Source organism: Gekko japonicus, unplaced genomic scaffold (genome assembly GCF_001447785.1).
Source record: "Gekko japonicus isolate JY-2015 unplaced genomic scaffold, Gekko_japonicus_V1.1 scaffold193, whole genome shotgun sequence".
Lineage (NCBI taxonomy): Eukaryota > Metazoa > Chordata > Lepidosauria > Squamata > Gekkonidae > Gekko > Gekko japonicus.
Window position 1 is genome coordinate 800,013 of NW_015161952.1, and position 20,619 is coordinate 820,631.

Genomic DNA, 20,619 nt, shown 5'->3' on the forward strand with positions numbered 1-20,619 from the left:
AAGTCGCCGCCACCAGCACCACCGCCAGGCAGGCGGTCGGGGAGCAGTGCGGCGGCGGGGGGGGGAAGACAGCGAGGCCCGGGCGGCTGAAGCCTCCCGAGGCCTCGCTACGAAGGCGGGGGGGGAAGAGCCGAGGGGGACGGGGGTGTACTTACCTCCGCCTTCTGCTTCTTCTTCCTCCCTCCCTCCCGCGGGCCCCGCCCCTTGGAAGGTGGGAAGGGGAAGGGGCGGGGAAGTGGTGGGTAGACCTGGACTCCTCCGGAGGCCAGGGCTACCCCTGCAAGGCGAAGGGGCCGGTAGACCTGGACTCCTCCGGAGGCCAGGGCTACCCATGCAAGGCGAAGGGGTCGGTAGACCTGGACTCCTCCGGAGGCCAGGTCTACCCCTGCAAGGTGAAGGGGTCGGTAGACCTGGACTCCTCCGGAGGCCAGGTCTACCCATGCAAAGCGAAGGGGCCGGTAGACCTGGACTCCTCCGGAGGCCAGGTCTACCCATGCAAGGCGAAGGGGTCGGTAGACCTGGACTCCTCCGGAGGCCAGGTCTACCCATGCAAGGCGAAGGGGTGTGTAGACCTGGCCTCCAGAGGGGGGGGGTGTGCTCCAGGGCAGGGGGAGGGAAAGATCGAGCCAGGGGGTGGAGGAGGGGTGGAGGAGACGGGGAACCAGTGGGATAGGGGGGGAACTTACCTCCTCCTGCTGCTTCCTCCTCTTCCTCATAGGTGTGGAGGTCCCCCTCTCCCGCGAGTATCGTGGGTCCCCCACTTGTAGATATATAATATCTAACTTGGGACTGTGCTAATATGTTTTCAGAGTCGTTATTCCTTTGATCATTTTGGATGTTTTTTTTAATTGTTGGACTGATTTTATGCAGAGCATCAAAGCTATTGCCAGTCTTGTACAATTGGACCAGATGAAGGTTCTGTGTATTTAGCAATACTTCACATGAAATGTATGCTTTGGTTCACATTTTTGTAGTGGTTTGATGACTTTGTTGGTTCTCCTAAGATGAAAATATGACCTTGGCTGCCTAAGGATTATTAGATCCCATTAAGCCGGTGATGACCTGCATTTCCATTGATCTAGTGGAGGGCTCATTTGCCAAATTTTGCAGCCTAATTCTGCTCAAACTCCCATGGAGAGCTCATCATATGTTCAGCACCATATGGTCTGACTTCTGCACTAGCCTTGCCATAAGCTATTCATAAAAAGTTAAGGCTCTCAGGCCCGTGTTTCACTTGCTCAGTTAGAAAAGACGGAACAGAGCTCAGAAGGAACGTGGAAGGGTAAAAATCAGAAACAGTCCCGACAGATGTAATTATCAAGATTCAAAACATGTAAGAGATGTTAAAGACAACAAGAACTGATAGTATTACAAAGCTAGTGTATAGAGTCAGAAGGCTGGTCCTTCTCCACTACCGTCTACTCCCATGGTCCCCTGCACTGAGAGCCAGTTTGGTGCAGTGGTTAAGTGCACAGACTCTAATCTGGAAGAACTGGATTTGATTCCCCAATCCTCCACTTGCAGCTGCTGGATGACCTTGGGCAAGCCATAGCTCTGCCAAAGCTGTTCTGAAAGAGCTTTCTCAGCCCCACCTACCTCACAGGGTGTCTATTGTGGGGAGGGGAAGGGAAAGGAGTTTGTAAGCTGCTCTGAGACTCCGATTGAAGGGCAGGATATAAATCCAATCTCTTCTCTTCATCCCCAGTGTGGCACTTAGACTTTCTCTGTGTCTGGCCACAACTCCTGTGGCAGCCATTTTGTGGTTGCAGTCATCACCCTGTGTCAGAATTCCAAGGGTGCCCATAGGCTCAGAAGGGTTGGGGACACCTAACCTACTTTGACTGTGGCTGCCCAAGGTTTCATTCAAAGTCTTTCCTAACTCTGTCATACGGAGTCCTTTAAGAGCCAGTTTGGAGTAGTGGTTAAGTGTGCGGACTCTAATCTGGGAGAACCGGGTTTGCTTCCCCACTCCTCCACTTGCACCTGGCTGGATGACCTTGGGCAAGCCGTAGTTCTGATAAGAGCTGTTCTTGAAAAAGAGCAGTTTCTGTCAGAGCTCTCTCAGCCCCACCCACCTCACGGGGTGTCTGTTGTGGGGAGGGGAAGGGAAAGGAGTTTGTAAGCCACTCTGAGACTCCCAAGTGAAGGGCGGGGTATAAATCCAATCTCTTCTCTTCTTCTTCTTCTAAGGGAAGATACTGAGGTATTGTGCCTACAAATCATACTAGTGAGCTAGTGGTGATTATAAAGGTACTTGGATATATGTTGCCAGTCAATGGGAGTAATCTGATGATCAGATAAGTATACTATCAAGTCGCCGTTCACTCTTGTCTTCTCCAGATTAGACCTTCCCAATCCTAGTGGGAGCTAGGGCTGCCAAGCTGCAGCGGGGGAACCCTGCTGCAGGGGACAGCGATATGTGTTGCACTGCTGTCGCCAGGATGTGATGCTACGCGTCGCTCTGGCAACGGGGCTGTTTGGAGTCCCGTTGCCAGAGCGACGCGTAGCGTCACATCCTGGTGACGGCGGTGCAGCACGTATCGCTGTCCCCCATGGCAGGGATCCTGTGAAGATGCATGGATCCCCCGCCACGGCTTGGCAGCCCTAGTGGGAGCGGTAATTTATTTGCCTTCACTATCAGTTATAAATATGGCCTGTAACACTTTTTAACTATAAAAATAAGGGGTGTCTTGTACACATTGCCCACACTGACAGCCCAGTAAATGCCTCAATAGGGGATAAAGTCTCCCAGATCACTGCCTGCCAGGAGTACTCTGAAGAAGGCCTAGTCTTCTTTCTGCCACTGAACGGCTTAGCTCGGTGTTCAAGTTGGGCAGTGAACAGTGACATTGGGACAAGCAAATCTGAGGCTTGGTTTGTGTGCAGGGTGCAACACCTGAACAAGGTTAAGTGCACCTGGCAAGCATGTTCCCTTCAGAGGTCCCAGAATGCCTAGTCCTGAAGCCTAGTCCTGAAGCTGCCTTTACAGAGAGTCAGAACAATGGTCTCTTTTGCAAAGTGTTTTCTGCTCTGACTGTCAGCAGATCTCTAGGGTTTCTAGTAGAGAAAGGCCTTTCCCAAAATTGCCTGACATCCTTTTAATGAGTTGAACCTGGGACCTGCATGTGCTCTGTCACTGAGCTATACCCCCCTTTCCTGCTCATGGTTTTAAGAACATAAGAAAGAGCACATATGAAGAGCTTTGGTGGATCAGATCAGTGGTCCATCTAGTCTAGCACAATGGCCAACCATTTCCTTTGGACGGCTAACAGCAGGGCATAGAGGTGGAGACCTTCCCCTGATGTTGCCTCCTAATGCCGGTATTCAGAGGTTTACCATCTCTGAATGCAGAAGTTTTCTTTAGTCTCCATGGCTAGTAGCCACTATAGACCTATCCTCCATGGATCTGTCTAATCCCCTTTAAAGCTATCTATGCCTGTGGCCACCACTATATCCATCATAGCTATTGGATGAACCAGCTCCTGAATCCTGTACAGCCCAAGATATCATGATTGTTTAGATTATTTCTGTGTATGTTTTTGGAGCCCCTTTGGGTTTTTTTTACTTTCGGCTTATATACCGAAAGGGTCTCTGAGCGGTTTACATATGATTACATTGCCTATCTAGGGCCACATTAACAGGGGAGGTGACTACCTACCAGCACCCAGGCAGCAGGGCGGCTCTTGTTGTTTTTCCGGCTTCTTTATTCTGGCAGGCTTCGGGGTTATAGATGTTGTTCTGGCGTTGTTCCTCCTGCCGCCTTTGGAGCTGATCTTTTTAGTTCAGCGGCTTCTTCCAGTGGCCTTCCCCTAGAGCGCGGCCACGCGCCAGCTGCAGCCTCGGCTCTGTCCGACTGGCTCCGCCGCACCGCACGTCACCGTGCCTCCGTAGCTCCGCCTCCATCCGGTTCCACCGCTTGCATGCTTTGCTGGGACGCCAGGCCATCTCACCGTCACTGTTTCACCGTCGCCACCATCACTGCCGTTGCCGTCTGCTGCACGCCCCCCCACGGGGAGGAGGGTGCCCCCTGCCACCTAGGGCAGGTACCCACTTTGTCTACTCGCAAGTATGGGCGGGAGCTGGGACTAGGGCCGGGAGCTCACCCCAGCCGCGGTGGGTCTCGAACAGCCATTAATGGCTGTTTGCTAGATGTTATAGCAGACGTTTTACTGTCTGCGCCACCGCTCCCTGTAACCATAATAAGGGCAAGCAATTCTAGCTCGCTTCCTCATAGTGCACCCTGGATAATGCTAAAGAGCTAGACCAGGGGTGTCGAACTCATTTGTTATGAGGGCTGGATCTGACATAAATGAGATCTTGTTGGGCCGGGCCATCTGTGTCATAAAATGTAATGCCAGGTAGTGGAGATATAAACTTTATAAAAGACACAAACACAAAGCGGTTTTTTTTTACTTAAAATAAAAACATGCTTAAAACATTAGCACTCTTGCAATATTTTGTTTATTTAACAGTGTCTGATAACTGACACCTCTTGCTCTAAATTATTGCATCAAAATGTCTGTGCTGTTGCAATCTTGAGTATGCTGTTAAGGTGTGTATCTGTAAGCTGCAAACCGACAATGATGCAGCAGCAGCAGAACTGGAAGAAGAAGCAGAAGACAGCCAGTTCCTCTGCGGGCCTGATAGAAGCCCCCCGGGGGCCTGATTTGGCCCCTGGGCTGCATGTTTGACACCCCTGAGCTAGTCAATCATAGAATCTCCTGCCTACTACACACATGGAAATAATAAGGGCATGCTAGTTGTCATAGGTGGCACACTTCTAAGCAGCATACCCACTGGAACTGAAGAATGGACATAGCGCAGACTGATCAAGTAGAGCTAGTAGAATTTTGAAACATTGTATTGGAGATCCCATCTTGGATCCCATCTTGGATGTTGTTTTGCGAGCACCGATTTTAAATGTAAATGTAATAAATTGTTTTATCTGGTTTTTATTTTTATGTATGGCAATTGTCTCCTGGCAGCTGCCCTGAGCCCACGAGGGAGGGCGGGATATAAGTCAAATAAATAAATAAGCCCTAGGGGTGGCTCATTTTCCAGGACTCATGTTGCAGTCTGTTCCTCAGTGCAGTTGATTTGTTTTCTACTAGTCACCTCTGAGGTGTTTGCTAAAAGCTTATGACAGTGTCTGAAGTCTCCGGAAACTAGAGGTTCATCATCAGCCTTGCAAAACATTTGGGGCCGGGGCGGGCTTAAGTCCTTCTTGGAGGTACAGTTGCACATATTCTCCTGGACTCTGCAGTGTTCTCTGTTGTAACCTCACGGCGACAGGATCTCTGGCCATTAAGAACGAGTTATGGTTTATCTTAATAGCCCAAACTAGTCCAGTCTTGTCAGAGCTTGGAAGCTAAGTAGAGTTGACTGTGGTCGGTACTTGGGTGGGAAACCACTAAGGAAGATGAGGGCTGCTATGTAGAGGAAGGCTATGGCAACCTCATCGCTTGCCTTGAATACCCTATACATGGGGTTGCCATGAGTAAGCTGCCACTTGATGGCACATTTACTTCACTGCCACAAGAAGTGGGGGACGGGACGGCTACAAGCATAGACAGTTTCAAGAGGGGACTGGAGCAGAGGTCCATCAGTGGGTATTAGCCACAAGGTATAGATGGAATGCTCTGTCTGGGGCAGTGATGCCCTGTATTATTGGAGCTTGGGGGGCAACAGTGGGAGGGCTTCTGGAGTTCAGTGTGACACAGAGTGTTGGACTGGATGGGCCATTGGCCTTATCCAACATAACTTCTCTTATGTTCTTTTGTACTTACTTATGGTTTGCTGGACATGTTTTCCCTGACCAGGATAGCCCGGGCTAATCTGATCTTGTCAGAGCTAGGAAGCTAAGCAGGGTCGACTCTGGCTAGTATTTGGATGGGAGTCCTCCAAGATATACCAGGGTTGTGACATGGAGGCAGGCAATGGCAAACCACCTCTGAACATCTCTTGTCGTGAAAACCCCACCGGGGGTCGCCATAAGTCAGCTGTGGTTTGACAGCACTTTCCTCCACCACCACCCAGACGTGTTTGAGCCATTGCGTAGGCCAAGTTGCAAAAAGAGGCCGTATGAATAAGTATCATCAGTTTTGAACTACTGGCACAGAACACTGTTGGCCGACAGAGAGGCACACAGAAGGCATCTGTGTTGGATCTCTGCTGTCTATTAGAAAAAGCTATTAGGCACTGCAGGAAAGTAAGAATATCATTAGGGTAGGTTTTTTTAAAAGAATCCTCCTAATTCTTTCCCTTTTTTGTCACTCGGAAAATAACTTCGTGAGCACTAAACCATTGTACACAGTGGCTGGTTTTGTCATACTTTAAGGTAGGTTGAAGTGTGTCTGACAGATGGACTGCTTAAATTGCTGGTGGCAAACCACTGGAATGACTTTCTTAAGAGAGAAATTATTACGATGTTGCTGAAGGTGTTGCAAATAGTGTCAGTTGGATGTGGGCCATTCATAGTGCGTGTGTGTGTGTTGCAGTTCGTAATTAATCTCATGTAAAATATTCATGCAAGAACCTTTTGACTCATACTGAAGAAGTTTCTTGGTGTTTGCTTGCAGGGATTGACCCCTGTGCAACCGGAAATGGCGGTTGCCTACATATCTGCCGAAATGAAAGCGGAGTTGCAAAGTGTGAATGCTATTCTGGATATCACCTTTCTGCAGATGGGAAGTCTTGTGCAGGTAAAGAATTATTTGTCAAAAATGAAAATAAAAATGGAAATCTGAAATGCCTTCTCCTTCTATAATCAGTTTAGCTGTTGTGTGTACTAGAGCATGGCTTCTTGTTAGGTATGAAAGTAACTTAAATTTCTTTCCAGTACTTTCTGTCTCCAGGGCTCAAAGCAGAAGACAGGAGGCACTGCTTCAGTGATTTTTGTAACTGTGCATGTTCACCCCAGCTCCTTTTAAGAAGCTGGTTGGGAGAGAACATTCAAAGAGAGGTGGTCCCTTAGAGTTTAGTCACTCCCTACAAGCCATCCTCTTCCTCTGGAAGAGATGGGGAAGATTAAGTGTCTGTCACCACTGTACTTCTGGTCACAATAGGGCTTATACCCATGAATATTTTTTAAAAAACCAAAGAATCTGGACAAGTTCCTGTGGTACTTTTCTTCCATGATTCATCCCAGAAAGTTGTGGAGCCTCCAATCCACAGTCTTCTTTCTGTTCTGCTCAACTGTGATTCAATCACTCACTTCACTACATCCCAGTGAGCCCCACTTCCAAGTTATAACGGGGAAAAGAGTACTGTTCAGTCAGGTGTCTGTATACATGCATTTCTTGGTGACTACCATACACAAGTGATTTCCAAAGGATGTTCCTTGGAATTTTCTCATGGGATCCTCAATGAGAAGATCTATAACTGCGTATACAGTTTATACATGCACAATTGTTTTTCTAACATACAACTTGCCACCCACAGTCTCCATCTGCAAGTTACCTCTCCAGGAGAAGGTTGGGTATGTTCTAGGACAACTTTTTTCATTGAAACAGGGTAATGATAAGGCCCAAATAAGCTGGATCACAGCTCTGTGTGCATGCACACAACAGCAGATGTATTGGATCTAACCCAGCCATTTTCTTTAGTCCAAATCAAACAAAACAAGGGAAATTCACAATGTATGAAATAAACAGAACTAAGAAACACCATGTATAAAGATGTATAAAGATTTTAAAATCCAAAATGTTCTTTTATGTATCAATGTATTCTTAGCAGTATTAGAATAATAAGTCTTATAGAATACAAACTTTACAGATTAGCACAACAGCAAAATTATGCACAAGTAATTCTAACAAAGACCATGAGCCAATCCAGAGCCAACAGTCTCAGGAAAGGCAATAAATGATGCTGTACACAAGTCTCTTAAGTACTCAATAATGTTGATGCAGCACAGTGTCTAAGGACTCAAAATATAAAGATGAAGTGACATGTATACCATGAAGTATACATGTTTCCAGTCTTCTTCACGGTTGCATGTCACAGTCTTCCAATTGGAACCAACTGAAACTTATTTGAACAAATGAATTTACTAGCGGCAACGCCGTCCGTCATTCAATGATGGCAAAGTTTCTTGAGATTGCCGGCTCTGGATTGGCTCGTGGTCTTTACTGGAACTACCTCTGTGTAATTTTGTGAAATCTATGAAATGTATTATTCTGATATTGCTAACAATATATTGATACACAAAAGAACATGTTGGATTTAAAAATCTTTATTGTTGCATTAATGGGAAAATGTAGATATTGATTTATACATGGTGTTTCTTAGTTTTATTTAGTCCAGCATCCTGTCTCCCATAGTGGCTAACCAGATACCCCCAGAAGGCCTTCAAGCAGGGCATGGAAGCCAAAGCATCCCTCTGTGGTTTCCCCTCAGTTCTGGTTTTCGGAGATTATTGTCCCTGAACTTGGGAGAACATAGAAGAAGAAGGCATTGTGGCCATTAGCCACTGATGGACCTGTCCTCCATGAGCTTGTCTAATCTCCCTTTTAAAGCCCCACCGTAGAATAGGCACCCTCAACCTTGTTAAGCAAATGGGCACTTTTGGAATTTTGAGAATGGATATTGGGCACCACCAAAAAAATGGCAGCCATGGAAGGTGGGGACAAGTTAAAAAATGCGATCTTGGGTGGCAGTTACAAGATGCTGAGAGGTTCCGATTCAAGCGTCATCTGATAGTGGGAGCAGCTATTTCTGAATGGGCACTTTCTGCAGATGCAAATGTGTTGTTTTCCGGGGTCTTCTGAAGCACCTCCTGCTTGGGTGAGGTAGAGGGTAGCCTGGATTGTCTCTTTAATCTGGTGGTGGGGAGCAAGTGGGTGCCAGGAAACACACTGGTGGGCACCATGGCATCCAAGAACTATACACTGGGTATCACTGCCTATGCCCAAGAATCTTATGCAGTGCACATCCATTCACTGGCAAACTTGTCAGTTTCGGGGGGGAAATTCCCTGAAGGGTCCACAGCCAAGCTGATGCTTCCCTCCATCTCTTTTGTTTCTTAGATGTTGATGAATGTGCCGAGGGGACAGCCAAGTGTACTCATCGCTGTGCGAACACTCTGGGATCCTTTGCCTGCATTTGCAATCCTGGCTTTGAGCTTGGGGCGAATGGAAGGCAATGTTACCGTAAGTGACCTTTTTGCAGCAATGCCTTTGGGGGCTATGTTGGTCTGGGAAACAGTATGCCTTTAGTTGTGTATTGCTTAATTTAAGAGCCAGTGCGGTTAGCACTCTACAGATACTGCATACCTAAATGTAAATTAAATTCTAAGCTTTGTAGCAGTGCTCATGCCACAGGTTTCTGTGGTCATGAACATGAATTCGAAAAACCTGAACTGTGCCCCTGCATTTAAGAAGCAGACCGTGCTTCTGATTTACCTTTGAGAGATGGTGAATTATAATGTGTCTGAGAGTTCCTGGAGCTACCCAAAGAACACGTTCAGACTACTGATTTTTATGCTGAATATTTCTTTCTGACTCTCTTTGCCTCCACGGTCCTCATTTTACATCCTGGATGCAGTCAGAAATTTGAAAAACTCACCTGGAACTCATATATGCGAGACATCATCTCTCATCACCGACTTAAGGCTATAGTATGGTCTTAAACAGTCTTATCCGTCATCCAACTCAGCCCAGAACTCTGTAACAGTGAAAATAATAAGACAATTGGAAATCCAAGGCCATTTAATGCATTGACTACCTCCATCAAATTGGTGCTTTTTGATTCTTCTGTTGTTCTGAGCGACGCTTGTGCAAGGGGATTGTCAGCATAGAAATGCTTCATACTCCATACTGAAGCTGCTTGAAGGGTGGTAGGCAGCAAGGGAAAGTATAAAATTATTTTAGCACAGTAAGAGGTGCGGTAGAACTTGCTGAAGTACTTCTACAGGCGGAACATCTCCTGAGGATATTTCCAGGAGGCCCATTCATATATTACAATTGTACATTTGTAGTTTATGTTGGAATATTTAGCAGAATATGAAGGCAGCCACACACATGTATTAGTTTAAGAGATTTTACTATATAAAGGAGAAAAAGGGTTACATTTGGTTGTAAAATAACAAACATCCTCAGGAATTTCACATTACCCTTTTTAACCCGTTTTGAAGCCGTTTTTGATCCGTCATGGAGTAAACCGGTATAGGGCTGCCATTTCACACATGGCTTTCCCCTTCCGGTAAAGACCTGGATCTGAAGTGGTTTGCCATTTAAGACTGCACCGCTTTTTCCCACTTTTCCCCCACCGTTTTTCGTCCACGCGGGCTATCTCCGGCTTTTTATTTTTTAACATTCGCTTTATAGCTCTATAGCACTATAACAAAACACTCCAGGCATTCCAATGGCATTGATATACTGCTGTTTCATCATAGCGTTATAGTGCTATAACGCTATAAAGTGAATGTTCAAAAAAATGCTGGAGATCGCCCGCGAAAAATGGCGGGAAAAAGCGCATCGGAACCGGGAGAGGAAACTGAAGACTACTAGGAATCGGTTGACAGGTAAAACGCTTCAGCCCCGTTTCCTAAACGGGACAGAAGCATTTGTGTCTGAAATTACAAATATATTCAGGTAGGGAACCGGTTCTAAAACGGTTCTGTCTGAAATGACAGACCAGAAACCCTCTGGGAACCGTTCCTCTTCCGGATTATATCGTCTGTCTGAAATTCCTCATTGTCTAACTAGTTCTAAGCTCCATGTTGACTGTTTGGATGCTAAACCTTGTGTGTGAGAGAGAACAAAAGGAGATAAAGTTTCCCAAAAGTTCCCCCACTTCCTATGTGGGTATGTGCCAAACTGCAAGCAGCGCCCCCCAAAAAACTGATCAGCTAATAGATATTCTACAACTTACATCATTAGAAATATTGTCACCTTTTCTCTATGTAAGACCTAATTGGCACTTAGCTAAATAGCTAACATTAGCATGCATACATAAACATATTAACTCTTTCATGATTGAAGGATGAACTTGCAAACTCCAACAATTTATGGGGGAAGGGTTTGACTTTGCTACTCGGCTGCTGAAGGGCGGCTGAGGGTGGAAGGTGGTTGTTGCCATTACTGTTGGAGGTCAGTTGGCAGCAGGTGGAGAAAACTGGTAAAGTTAGAACAGCAAAATGCAGAGAAGATATCCAGCATGAGGCATGAACAGTAGCCTTAATCCCCTAGTGCACACTACCATTCGTTATCCATGTGTAGTATATATCCTGGGCATCTCTGTTCTGCCTTAGCTCCCCACAATGCAGTTTTGTTTGTTCATTCAACACCAGTGTAACTTCTTCCACAAACCCAGAAGTGATGTATTCATTTCAGCATGATGCTCTAGGACCTCCTCCCCCAACTCTATGGTAAAACCATAGCATTTTGCGGGAATCCTAGGGTATCACATCTATGTGACTGTCACACCCATGATCAGACCACCTCATGTTTACAGGGTCATCCCTGGCTAGTATTTGGATGGAAGATCTCCAAGGTATACCAGGGTTGTGACATGGAGGCAGTCAATAGCAAACCACCTCTGAATGTCTCTTGTCATGAAAACCCCCATGGGGTTGCCATAAGTTAGCTGTGACTTGACAGCACTTTCCACCACCAGACCCATCCACTTCCCACCAGTTGCCAGCATTTGACTGGCAAACCTGTCCATCACTGCAGTATAGGGATGGAAAAAGCCACACATGGTGAACTTCTGCTGCCTGAGCAAAGCTACGGCAGCCTTCTTACGGTCTAGAAGGGGCAACCTCTTTCTCTCCTTTGCTTATTGACAATGATTTGTTCCTTTTCCTGAAAGGCATCGAAATGGAAATCGTCAGTAGCTGTGAAGGCAACAATGGCGGTTGTTCTCATCGCTGTGAACATTCAACCAATGGGCCACTGTGTTCTTGTAACCAAGGATACATTTTGGATTCGGATGGGAAGACATGCACAGGTGATGTTCAATCAATTATATCCCATTTCGAAGGAGACTGTGGCCTGAGACTTAGCCCTTTATATATATATCACTGTTTATTGAGTATCACAACTATTTGATATTAGTGTTAAATGTATTAGATATTTTTTAAAAAACTGTTTACATGTTAAATACCCTTTTCTCCTACACCAGCTCCTGTTACAGAACTTACAGGCTATAAAATGTGTATTCATCTAGGCAGTGGACAAGAGAAGATGAAGTGGGGTTTCCCCTCACATTTTACCTTCACAACAACCTGTAGTCCATCTTAGAGTGAGAGATAGTGGTTGGATCTTTCCTGACGTTTCTGCTAATGGAAAAGGCAGTGATGTTCTCCAATACTCTCCTCCCTCATCCTGCACTTCAGGGAACCCCTGTCCCCCAGGAGTGGCATTTCAGGGGGCTTTTTTAAGCAGCAGCAACAGTGGGGAGGCAAGAAATTCACTCTTTGCTAATGAAAATCCTTCCATCAATAGTAACCCTTTTGTCAGGATCCAAACCACTCTCTAGCCCAGGATCTCTCCATGAACTTTGTGACTGAGGATTTGAATCCAGGTTTTCTTGGGCCAAGTCTAGCGCTGAAGTAATTGTCTGTCAGAAGAGATTCAGGCCATGATGGTTGTCACACTTAAGTGAATATTCCCCAAGGCTGACTGTCTAGCTCAGGGTTCCCCAACATATCACCCATGGACACAAAAGGTGCCTGCCAGTATTTCCCCTAGTGTCTGCAGAGCTTTTCAGAAAGCGGGTGGAGCCATTGGAAAGCAGGGCTTGTTATTGGCTGCCCTTATTCATACGAAAGGGGTTTCCATAGCTGCGATGGCAGCAGCAGCCACTGGAGGATCAGGAAGACTGGTAAGTACCCAAGCTTGTGGTTCCATTCCCCCTTTAGGCTTTGCTTCCTTTTTTACTCACTGTGTTCTTTCTCCCTGCCCATCCCAGGCTTTCCTTTGTTTCTTTTTATTCCCCTTCTGCATTGCTTCTGCAAAGCAAAGAGCTCCAGAGGTATTGTGTTGTGCTCCACCTTATGAAGCAGCCACTTTGGGTTTGGCACCACCTCCTGCAGAAGCTGTTTTGGGGTGGCACCCCCTTTAAAATTCCAAAGGGAGCTGCAAGCTCAAAGGGTGGAGACCCCTGATCTAGCTTATTCCACAAGGGTGGGTTGCAGAGACAGTGACACAATCAACCTTTTTGCACAACTTCATTTAATTCCTACCAAACAGTGATTGCAAATGCCAATGTATGTTGGTTTAAATGATGTCAACCTTGCCTTTCCAAGGTGACTAACGAACATTATTAAAAACACAATAAATACCACACTACTTAATAAAAACGGCACCGGCCAGAAAGATAAAACCAGTAACAAGAGTGATTAAAATATCACAATACAACCTAGCAAACCTTCAATAAAGCAACAAACTTGCTCAAACAAACTGTCTTATGGACCAGATCGGTAGCTATCAGTCCCTTCCTGGATCAGGACCTCTTCAGAGCAGCAGGAAACATAAGAATATAAGAAGAGTTCTGCTGGATGAGCCCAATGGGCCATCTAGTCCAGCATTCTCTTTTATTTGCCCAGCAACAAACAGGTCAAAGAAGCCAAGGCTTTCTCCTGACACTTCCTCACAGCACTGGTATTCAGATGTTTACAGCCTTCAGCTATTGAGGTCACCATGGCTAGTAGCCACTGATGGGCCTATCCTCCATGAATCTATTTAATCCTCCTTTGAAACCATCTGTTTTCATGGGCATCATATTGCCCCTTGGTAGTGAATTCCACAACTTCCACAATATTGAGTAAGGAAGCATTTCCTTTTCTTTCCTGAATCTAACTGCCCAACAATTTCGTTGAGTGCCACCTGAGTCCTAGTATTATGAGAGAAGGAGAAAAAGTTCATTTTATCCAGTTTTTCCACCCTATGCATAATTTTATGAACTTATGTCATGGGTTAAATGAAAGTCTGGAACTGCTATCACTTGTTTCAGATAAAAGCTTGCCAGATCAGCTATAACACATCCATAAGCTTATATGTTTTATAAAACCTTGTTCTTAATTATGTTTAAATGTACAAGCTTTCTCTGTACTGGAACTGCCAAAGAATTCCCTGAGCCTAATATTATATGCTTTGATTTTTAGCTTCTGTTGGGTGATAGTGAGATATTGAAAAAATGGTATTTAGCAGAGATAAGATAGTCCAGCAGAGCCAAAGTAAAATAATTCAGACTCAGAATCCATGTGTGATTAAAATATAATTTTTTTTACTAAATTCTAGCATGGGAGGGGTAACTGGGATGAAAATAACAACAGAGCTAAATTGGCTACATCCTTACTCTACAAAGACAAAACTAGAAGAGAGAAATTATGGCTGCTCTTCTTGTTCTTCAGAACACCAAACAAAGATGGGAAGAGAAGCCATAAAATGGTAATATACCTTGACACTTTAGTCCCAATCAAATTCCTAGATCAGGGAGAAAATTCCCGGGCTTTCTACATCTAAAGAACATTGGTTACATGAGAAACATGTGACTTCCTGTGAGTAACATAAACAAACATTTAACCCCAGATATACTGAGTGTTTTCAACTTGTAATACCCAACAGCTTTTGAAGAGCTGCACTGATTATTTTCTTTTTATGCTCTTTTTTCTGTATTTTAGAAGTGTGCTTTTTAATTAATGCTTTTAAGTTTTTTTTAATATATCCATGTATTTATTTCAGATCCCCCCAATGAAGTGTATGTGAAATGCATAGGGGTCTCAGAGCTGAGTTAAGATTAATTTTTCCACTGCTCTTTTTTGGGGGGGTTTAATCCCTCTTTGGAACCTTCTATGCTCATGGGCATAAATTTTGAATTCCAAAATTTAGTTTCTCGCTGACTGAAGAAGCATTTCCTTTAGTCTGCCCTGAATCTATTGCCCAACACCTTCATTGGGTGCCCCGAGTTCTAGTATTATGGGAGAGAGAGGAGAAGCTCACTCTCTCTGGCCACTTTCTCTACCCGGTGCATAATTTTATAAACCTCTGTCAAGCCCCCCACCCAGTTACCTTTCTTCTAAACTGAAAAGTTCCATACTCTTAAGCTTTTCCAGTGTAGCAGCTCTGCACATAGAATCCAGCATAACTAACCAACAGCTAATGGAAATAGAAACGTCTGCCAGGATGTAACTAGTTGGCTACATTAAAGCTGAGGTAACTAAGTAGGATGAGATGGTAGCAGATGCAGACTCTTCAGCAGCAGAAGTTAAAATCTATTACGGGAGGTGGAAGCAAGGCGCGGTAGGCTTTAATAGAACCGGGGAAGCTTTGATATGATCTGAAATATTACCGGGGAGCCTTTTTGTGACATTTTCAGAGGAAGCAACCGTTGCCAGTTCCAATAACCTGCATTAATCAATTTCACACCGGCCTCTAACCTCCACTGATTGATTACACACTTCCTCTTCCTTCTCTCTCCTTGTTGACTGCATTCCCCTAATAATGTTAGTGCCCTTTCCAAGGTTAATTGCCATGCTGACCTTTTGCTTTTCTTGTTGCTTCCTTCAATGGCATTCTGCAAATTCAGCGCTGGGCAACTACCTCTCAGATAGCAAATCTTTTGGATCAATCTGAGGTTCGTTTTTTGCCTTGTTTCATCATAACGGGTCAGCAGTTTTAGGACATGTGCCGTTCCAGCTACAGCAAAGTCACGGTGTGTCACAAAGTCAATGAGTTGTCAACAATCACTGTAGCTGTCCTTTTTTAAAAATAGTGGTAATTGCTTTGAAAAATTTACATGCTGATTTTTTTTTTACTAAAAGCATGTCATAGATGCATTCAGACATTACATTTAAATGACATGAAGCTGGGATGTCCCTTAATCCAGTTTAGTGCCAAGCTTGCACACAAACCTTAACCCTTCCTTCTCCTCCCCTTCCCATTACACAGATAACACCAGTTACACCTAATATGTGCATGCAAAAGCATGGGTTAATCTGAGAATTCCCCCACCCCGCCTGGGATTCTAAATCAGAGATTTATCCCAGTTTACAATGCTGTAGGGTAGGGGTGTCAAGCTCATTTGTTATGAGGGCCTGTTAAGTCCTGAGCTTAACAAATAGTCAGAGAGTGATTTCAGCCAAAACTCAAGTTTAATCTGCAACACGAACACTTCTCCAACATGGTACAACATCTGATAGCCCGAACAGCTTGTCCATAGTAGCTGTTCGGTATTTAAACATTTCCCGGCTAATGTAGCCACGCCTACTGTACACATAACAACCAATACGGTTGAGTGAATAAGAGCCAATCAACGTCGTTCCCGCTTACAGTCTTTTTGAACGTGATTGGACACATTTGTCTTGGACTTGAATCCCTGTCCAAGATGAAGCTTAACATAGCTTCCTAATGAGATGTTTCACATTACATCTAATGCATTCAAGGCAGCTTCTGAATACATTACAGGGCCGGATCTGACATAAATGAGACCTTGTTGGGCCGGGCCATGTGTGTCATAAAATGTAATGCCAGGTAGCGGAGATATAAACTTTATAAAGGACACAATCACAAAGCGGGGTTTTTTTTACTTAAAATAAAAACATGCTTAAAACATTAGCACTCTCGCAATATTTTGTTTATTTAACAGTGTCTGATAACTAACACCTCTTGCTCTAAATTATTGCATCAAAATGTCTGTGCTGTTACAATCCTGAGTGTGTTGTTCAGGTGTGTATCTGTAAGCTGCAAACCTACAATGACACAGCAGCAGCAGCAGAACTGGAAGAAGAAGCAGAAGACAGCCAGTTCCACTGCGGGCCTGATCCGACCCCCGGGCTGCATGTTTGACACCCCTGCTATAGGGAAATACCTCAGTTGGGAAATATCTGGAGATTTTGGAGGTGGAGCCTGAGGAGGGTAGGGTTTGAGAAGGGAAGCAACTTCTGTGTGGTATAATACCATAGAGTTCACCTTCCAAATGGGCCATTTTCTCCAGGGGAACTGAGTTCTGTTGCCTGGAGATCAGTTGTAATAGCAGGAGACCTCCAGCCACTACCTGGATATGGGCAAACCTACAATGCTGGTTTGTGGGGAGATTAACTGATTAACTCGTGCACCCATATTTTCTCAAGGGGAGCTGTAAGGTCAGTTGTAATTCCAGTTCCCCAGGTCCCACCTGGAGGTTGGCTTCCCTATTTATATCCCAGCCCAACAGAGTCCCATTTATGTAATATCCAGCCCTCATAACAAATGAGTTTGACACCCCTGCCCTAAACACTAGAGAATGCTCCACAGCTCCCCCTAGGGTACAAGTTGACTAAACTACTCATTCAGCAGCATTCACAATAATCAGACTTCTCGCAGGCTGTCACTTCTCCAACAATGGCAGCCCCATTAAGTTCCACCACTTGGGGTTTTCAAGGCAAGAGATGAGTAGGGGTGTTTTGCCATGGCCTTCCTGTGCGTAGCAGCCCCCGTTTTTGCCATTGCTCACCTGTGTGTTGCGTTCTTTGTTTTGTTTCTTCTCTGAACCTTTTCATGGGAATTTTTTTCCCTTGGTTCCTGCAGACTTGGATGAGTGTGAGACGGGAGATGCCTGCTGTTCACAGTTCTGCGTCAACTACATCGGAGGCTACGAATGCAGCTGCAAGGCCGGATTCCGGCTTAACCTTGATGGCTGCGGGTGTGATGGTAAGCACTTAAAGTTCGTTAGGCACTGTCACAATGCACCCCGAAGGCCTGTTGCAGACTTGTAGAACAGGATCAGAGCCACAGCACATAGTGAAAGGGACTTTCCCACCCCATGCCATTTTACTGACCTGAAATGGACCTGATAGAGCACTGTTTCCCCTATTGGGGGCTCCACATGTACTGGCCAGTTTATGGTGATCAGTGTTCCCTCTAAGCCGAGTCAGTGTGAGCTAGCTCACCGTTTTTTAGCCTCCGGCTCACCCATTTCTGTCTTAGCTCAGGAAGGATGGCTCCAGAGCAAACTAATTCATGCCGCAGCCAAATGGCTCACTCGCAACTTTAGTGCCAGTCTCTCACAAAGTAGAATTTTTGCTCACAAGACTCCACAGCTTAGAGGGAACATTGATGGTGATCCTGGAGTTTTCAAGGCAAAAGATGTTCAGAAGTGGTGTGCCATTGCCACAGCGACCCTGGGCTTCCTTGGTGGTCTTCCATCCAAGTAGTCACCAGGGCATACCCTGCTTAGCTTCCAAGATCTGACCAGATTGGGCCAGCCTGGGCCATCCAGATCAGAGCATGTATTGACGAGGTACTCCTAGGTTTCCCTAATGGGGCAGTCGTGCCCACTTGGGACTACATCGGGTTAGAAAAAGGCACAGAGGGAAGACTTGAGCCTCCTTTCCCTACTTGCTCTGCAGTCCTGATCCAAATCAGGTCTGTGCATGCCTAGGAATTATGTTGCCACCATGGAAGTTACAGCCCACATCATGTGGTCAGGCAGACCAGGGGAGGAGACAAGGAATGGCATGTTGTCAAGCCTCAGAAGTAGCACGGAGCAGTCAAAGGATGTTTGATACCATTTGTGCTGCTTTCTGTTCTGTTGTGTTTTTGTTTATTGTCTGATCATGAGTTGTTGATCAGGTTGTTGATTAGGTTGTAATCAGGCTGAAAGCCGCCTAAAGGTTTGCAGGAAGGCGGAGTGGGAACATTTTAAATAATGCCCAGCTCTGCTTTCACTTCCTCCTCGTCCTCAGCTGCCTCCTTGCCTGACTTTGCTTCATTCGTATTGTAGATGCAGACGAATGCCTCACTGACACCCATGGTTGTGACCAGCGCTGCATCAATTCCTTGGGTTCCTATGAATGTGTGTGTGAGGAGGGGTACCGACTGGGCATTGACAGACACTCTTGCAGCTGTAAGTAATTCTGTTGAATCAGGAGAACAGTCTTCCTGAATGCAAATTTGAGTCACTGTCCAGGAATTTAAAGGTAAAGCTGCAGTGGCTCAAGCGGTTAAGACGCTGAACTGCAGGCTGTGGAAGGTCAGTAGTTCAGCAGTTCGAGACCCGGGTGCCGCATGATGGAGTGAGCTCCCATCTCTAGTTCCAGCTCCTGCCAACCTAGCAGTTCGAAAGCAAGAAATTGCAAGTAGAGAAATAGGTACCACTTCGGTGGGAAGGTAACAGCGCTCCGTGCGCCTTGGTGTTTAGTCATGCCGGCCACATGACCACGGAAACGTCTTCGGACAGCGCTGGCTCTTCGGCTTTGAAACGGAGATGAGCACCGCAACCCTAGAGTCGGATTCGACTGGCTTTCGAGCAAGGGAACCTTTACCTTTACCTTTACCAGGAATTTAGAAGTTATAACTGGGATTAATAAATGGAAACTGAAGCATGTTAAGGGCATATGTTCTTTTTTTTTTTTAAGTCCCTTTTGAGGGATCTTGTTTTCATTCAAATGGTTCAGGGCCGGTCCCAGTTTCTAAAGGGACATGGGAAGAGGATGCCCAGGGTCACCCTTCCTATGCCTTCTGCTGTACCACCTGTTTGCAACTGCTTGCACCTCCCCTTCCCGCTCACCCCCATGTGACCTCCGCCTCCATCTGCCTGTGTGGCCATACCCATTCACTTGCAAGCCCTCCCAACCATCTTCACACCCAGCCTCACACACTGCCTCCATGACTTTGCCCTGATGACATATGTGGCCACATATGTGGTGGAGTGGCACACTGGGGAAGCAGGGAGGTGTGGGAGCAGTCATGGCAGCTGTAGGCTCCACCAGAAGACAGCTGTGGGCTCTGCCACCAGCTCCACCTTGGGGCATGCTGATGGCAACTCTCTGCTCGATATTGCTGAAATCCTCGATGTATTGTGGAGCTGAACTCCCAAACCAGCTTCCTTTAATGTTGAAGTGTGGGAAACCAAAATTTTAACTTTTCATTTCTACCTGGCTTGTTTGTTTCAGGGCTGAAATGTGTTGTTGGCTGTGATGATCTATTCATTTCAAAGTATGATTTTGTGTAAATACTGGCTTTTAATTTACTTGTGTGTCCCCCTTAGAACAAAATGTATCCCTATTGGGTATTGCAGGCCTTTGGTTCAGACGCCACGTCTCAAATTATTTGTGCTCTCTTTGGCTGTGGCCCAGTGGTGTGTGTGTCACCCAGAAATCAATGGAATTTAAGGCTGATAGATAGCAGCTTGCTTGGTAGGCACTTTTTAAAGAAAAGCTCCGATTACCCTGTGCAAGTGACAAATGGCCTATCTAAAAGCTTTGTTTTGCAGGACACCATAATTAGCCTTCTTAAGATAGGTTAAGCAATGATGTGTGAAATCTCACATTGTTCGTTGACAAGCAATTTGAAGGGGCTATTCAGTGCATGCACAACATAACCCAGGCAATGAACAAAACACCGGCATATTCAGAGGGTCCTTCCGGCAGACTTTGTCCATGCACCTGGTGCAGGTGATTGTCGCAGTTGTTAACTCCGTGTTTTCTAGACTTTCTCCCCCTAAATGAACATTAGAGACCCGTGTCACTTGTACACCCATAATGATTTGTTTGTGTGTGAGAGAAGAGAACTACCTGCCTTCTAAGAAGTCCACCCCCTTTGTTTCTGTGTTGTTTATTTACTTTATGTAAACCCCAATTTTCTCCCCAATGAGGACCCAAAGTGGCTTCTGTCATTCTCCCCTTCTCCATTTTACCCT

At 45.6% G+C, this 20,619-nt stretch overlaps 1 protein-coding gene across 1 annotated transcript in view; it reads left to right on the forward strand.

Moving 5' to 3' along the window:
- LOC107125965 (multiple epidermal growth factor-like domains protein 6) overlaps window positions 1–20,619 on the forward strand; it is a 329,707-nt gene that overhangs the window by 217,564 nt on the left and 91,524 nt on the right. The window contains exons 7-11 of the mRNA XM_015429453.1: window positions 6,579–6,701; window positions 9,024–9,146; window positions 11,809–11,946; window positions 17,508–17,630; window positions 18,703–18,822. Coding sequence (XP_015284939.1) covers window positions 6,579–6,701; window positions 9,024–9,146; window positions 11,809–11,946; window positions 17,508–17,630; window positions 18,703–18,822 — 627 coding nt within the window. The remainder of the gene's footprint in view (window positions 1–6,578; window positions 6,702–9,023; window positions 9,147–11,808; window positions 11,947–17,507; window positions 17,631–18,702; window positions 18,823–20,619) is intronic.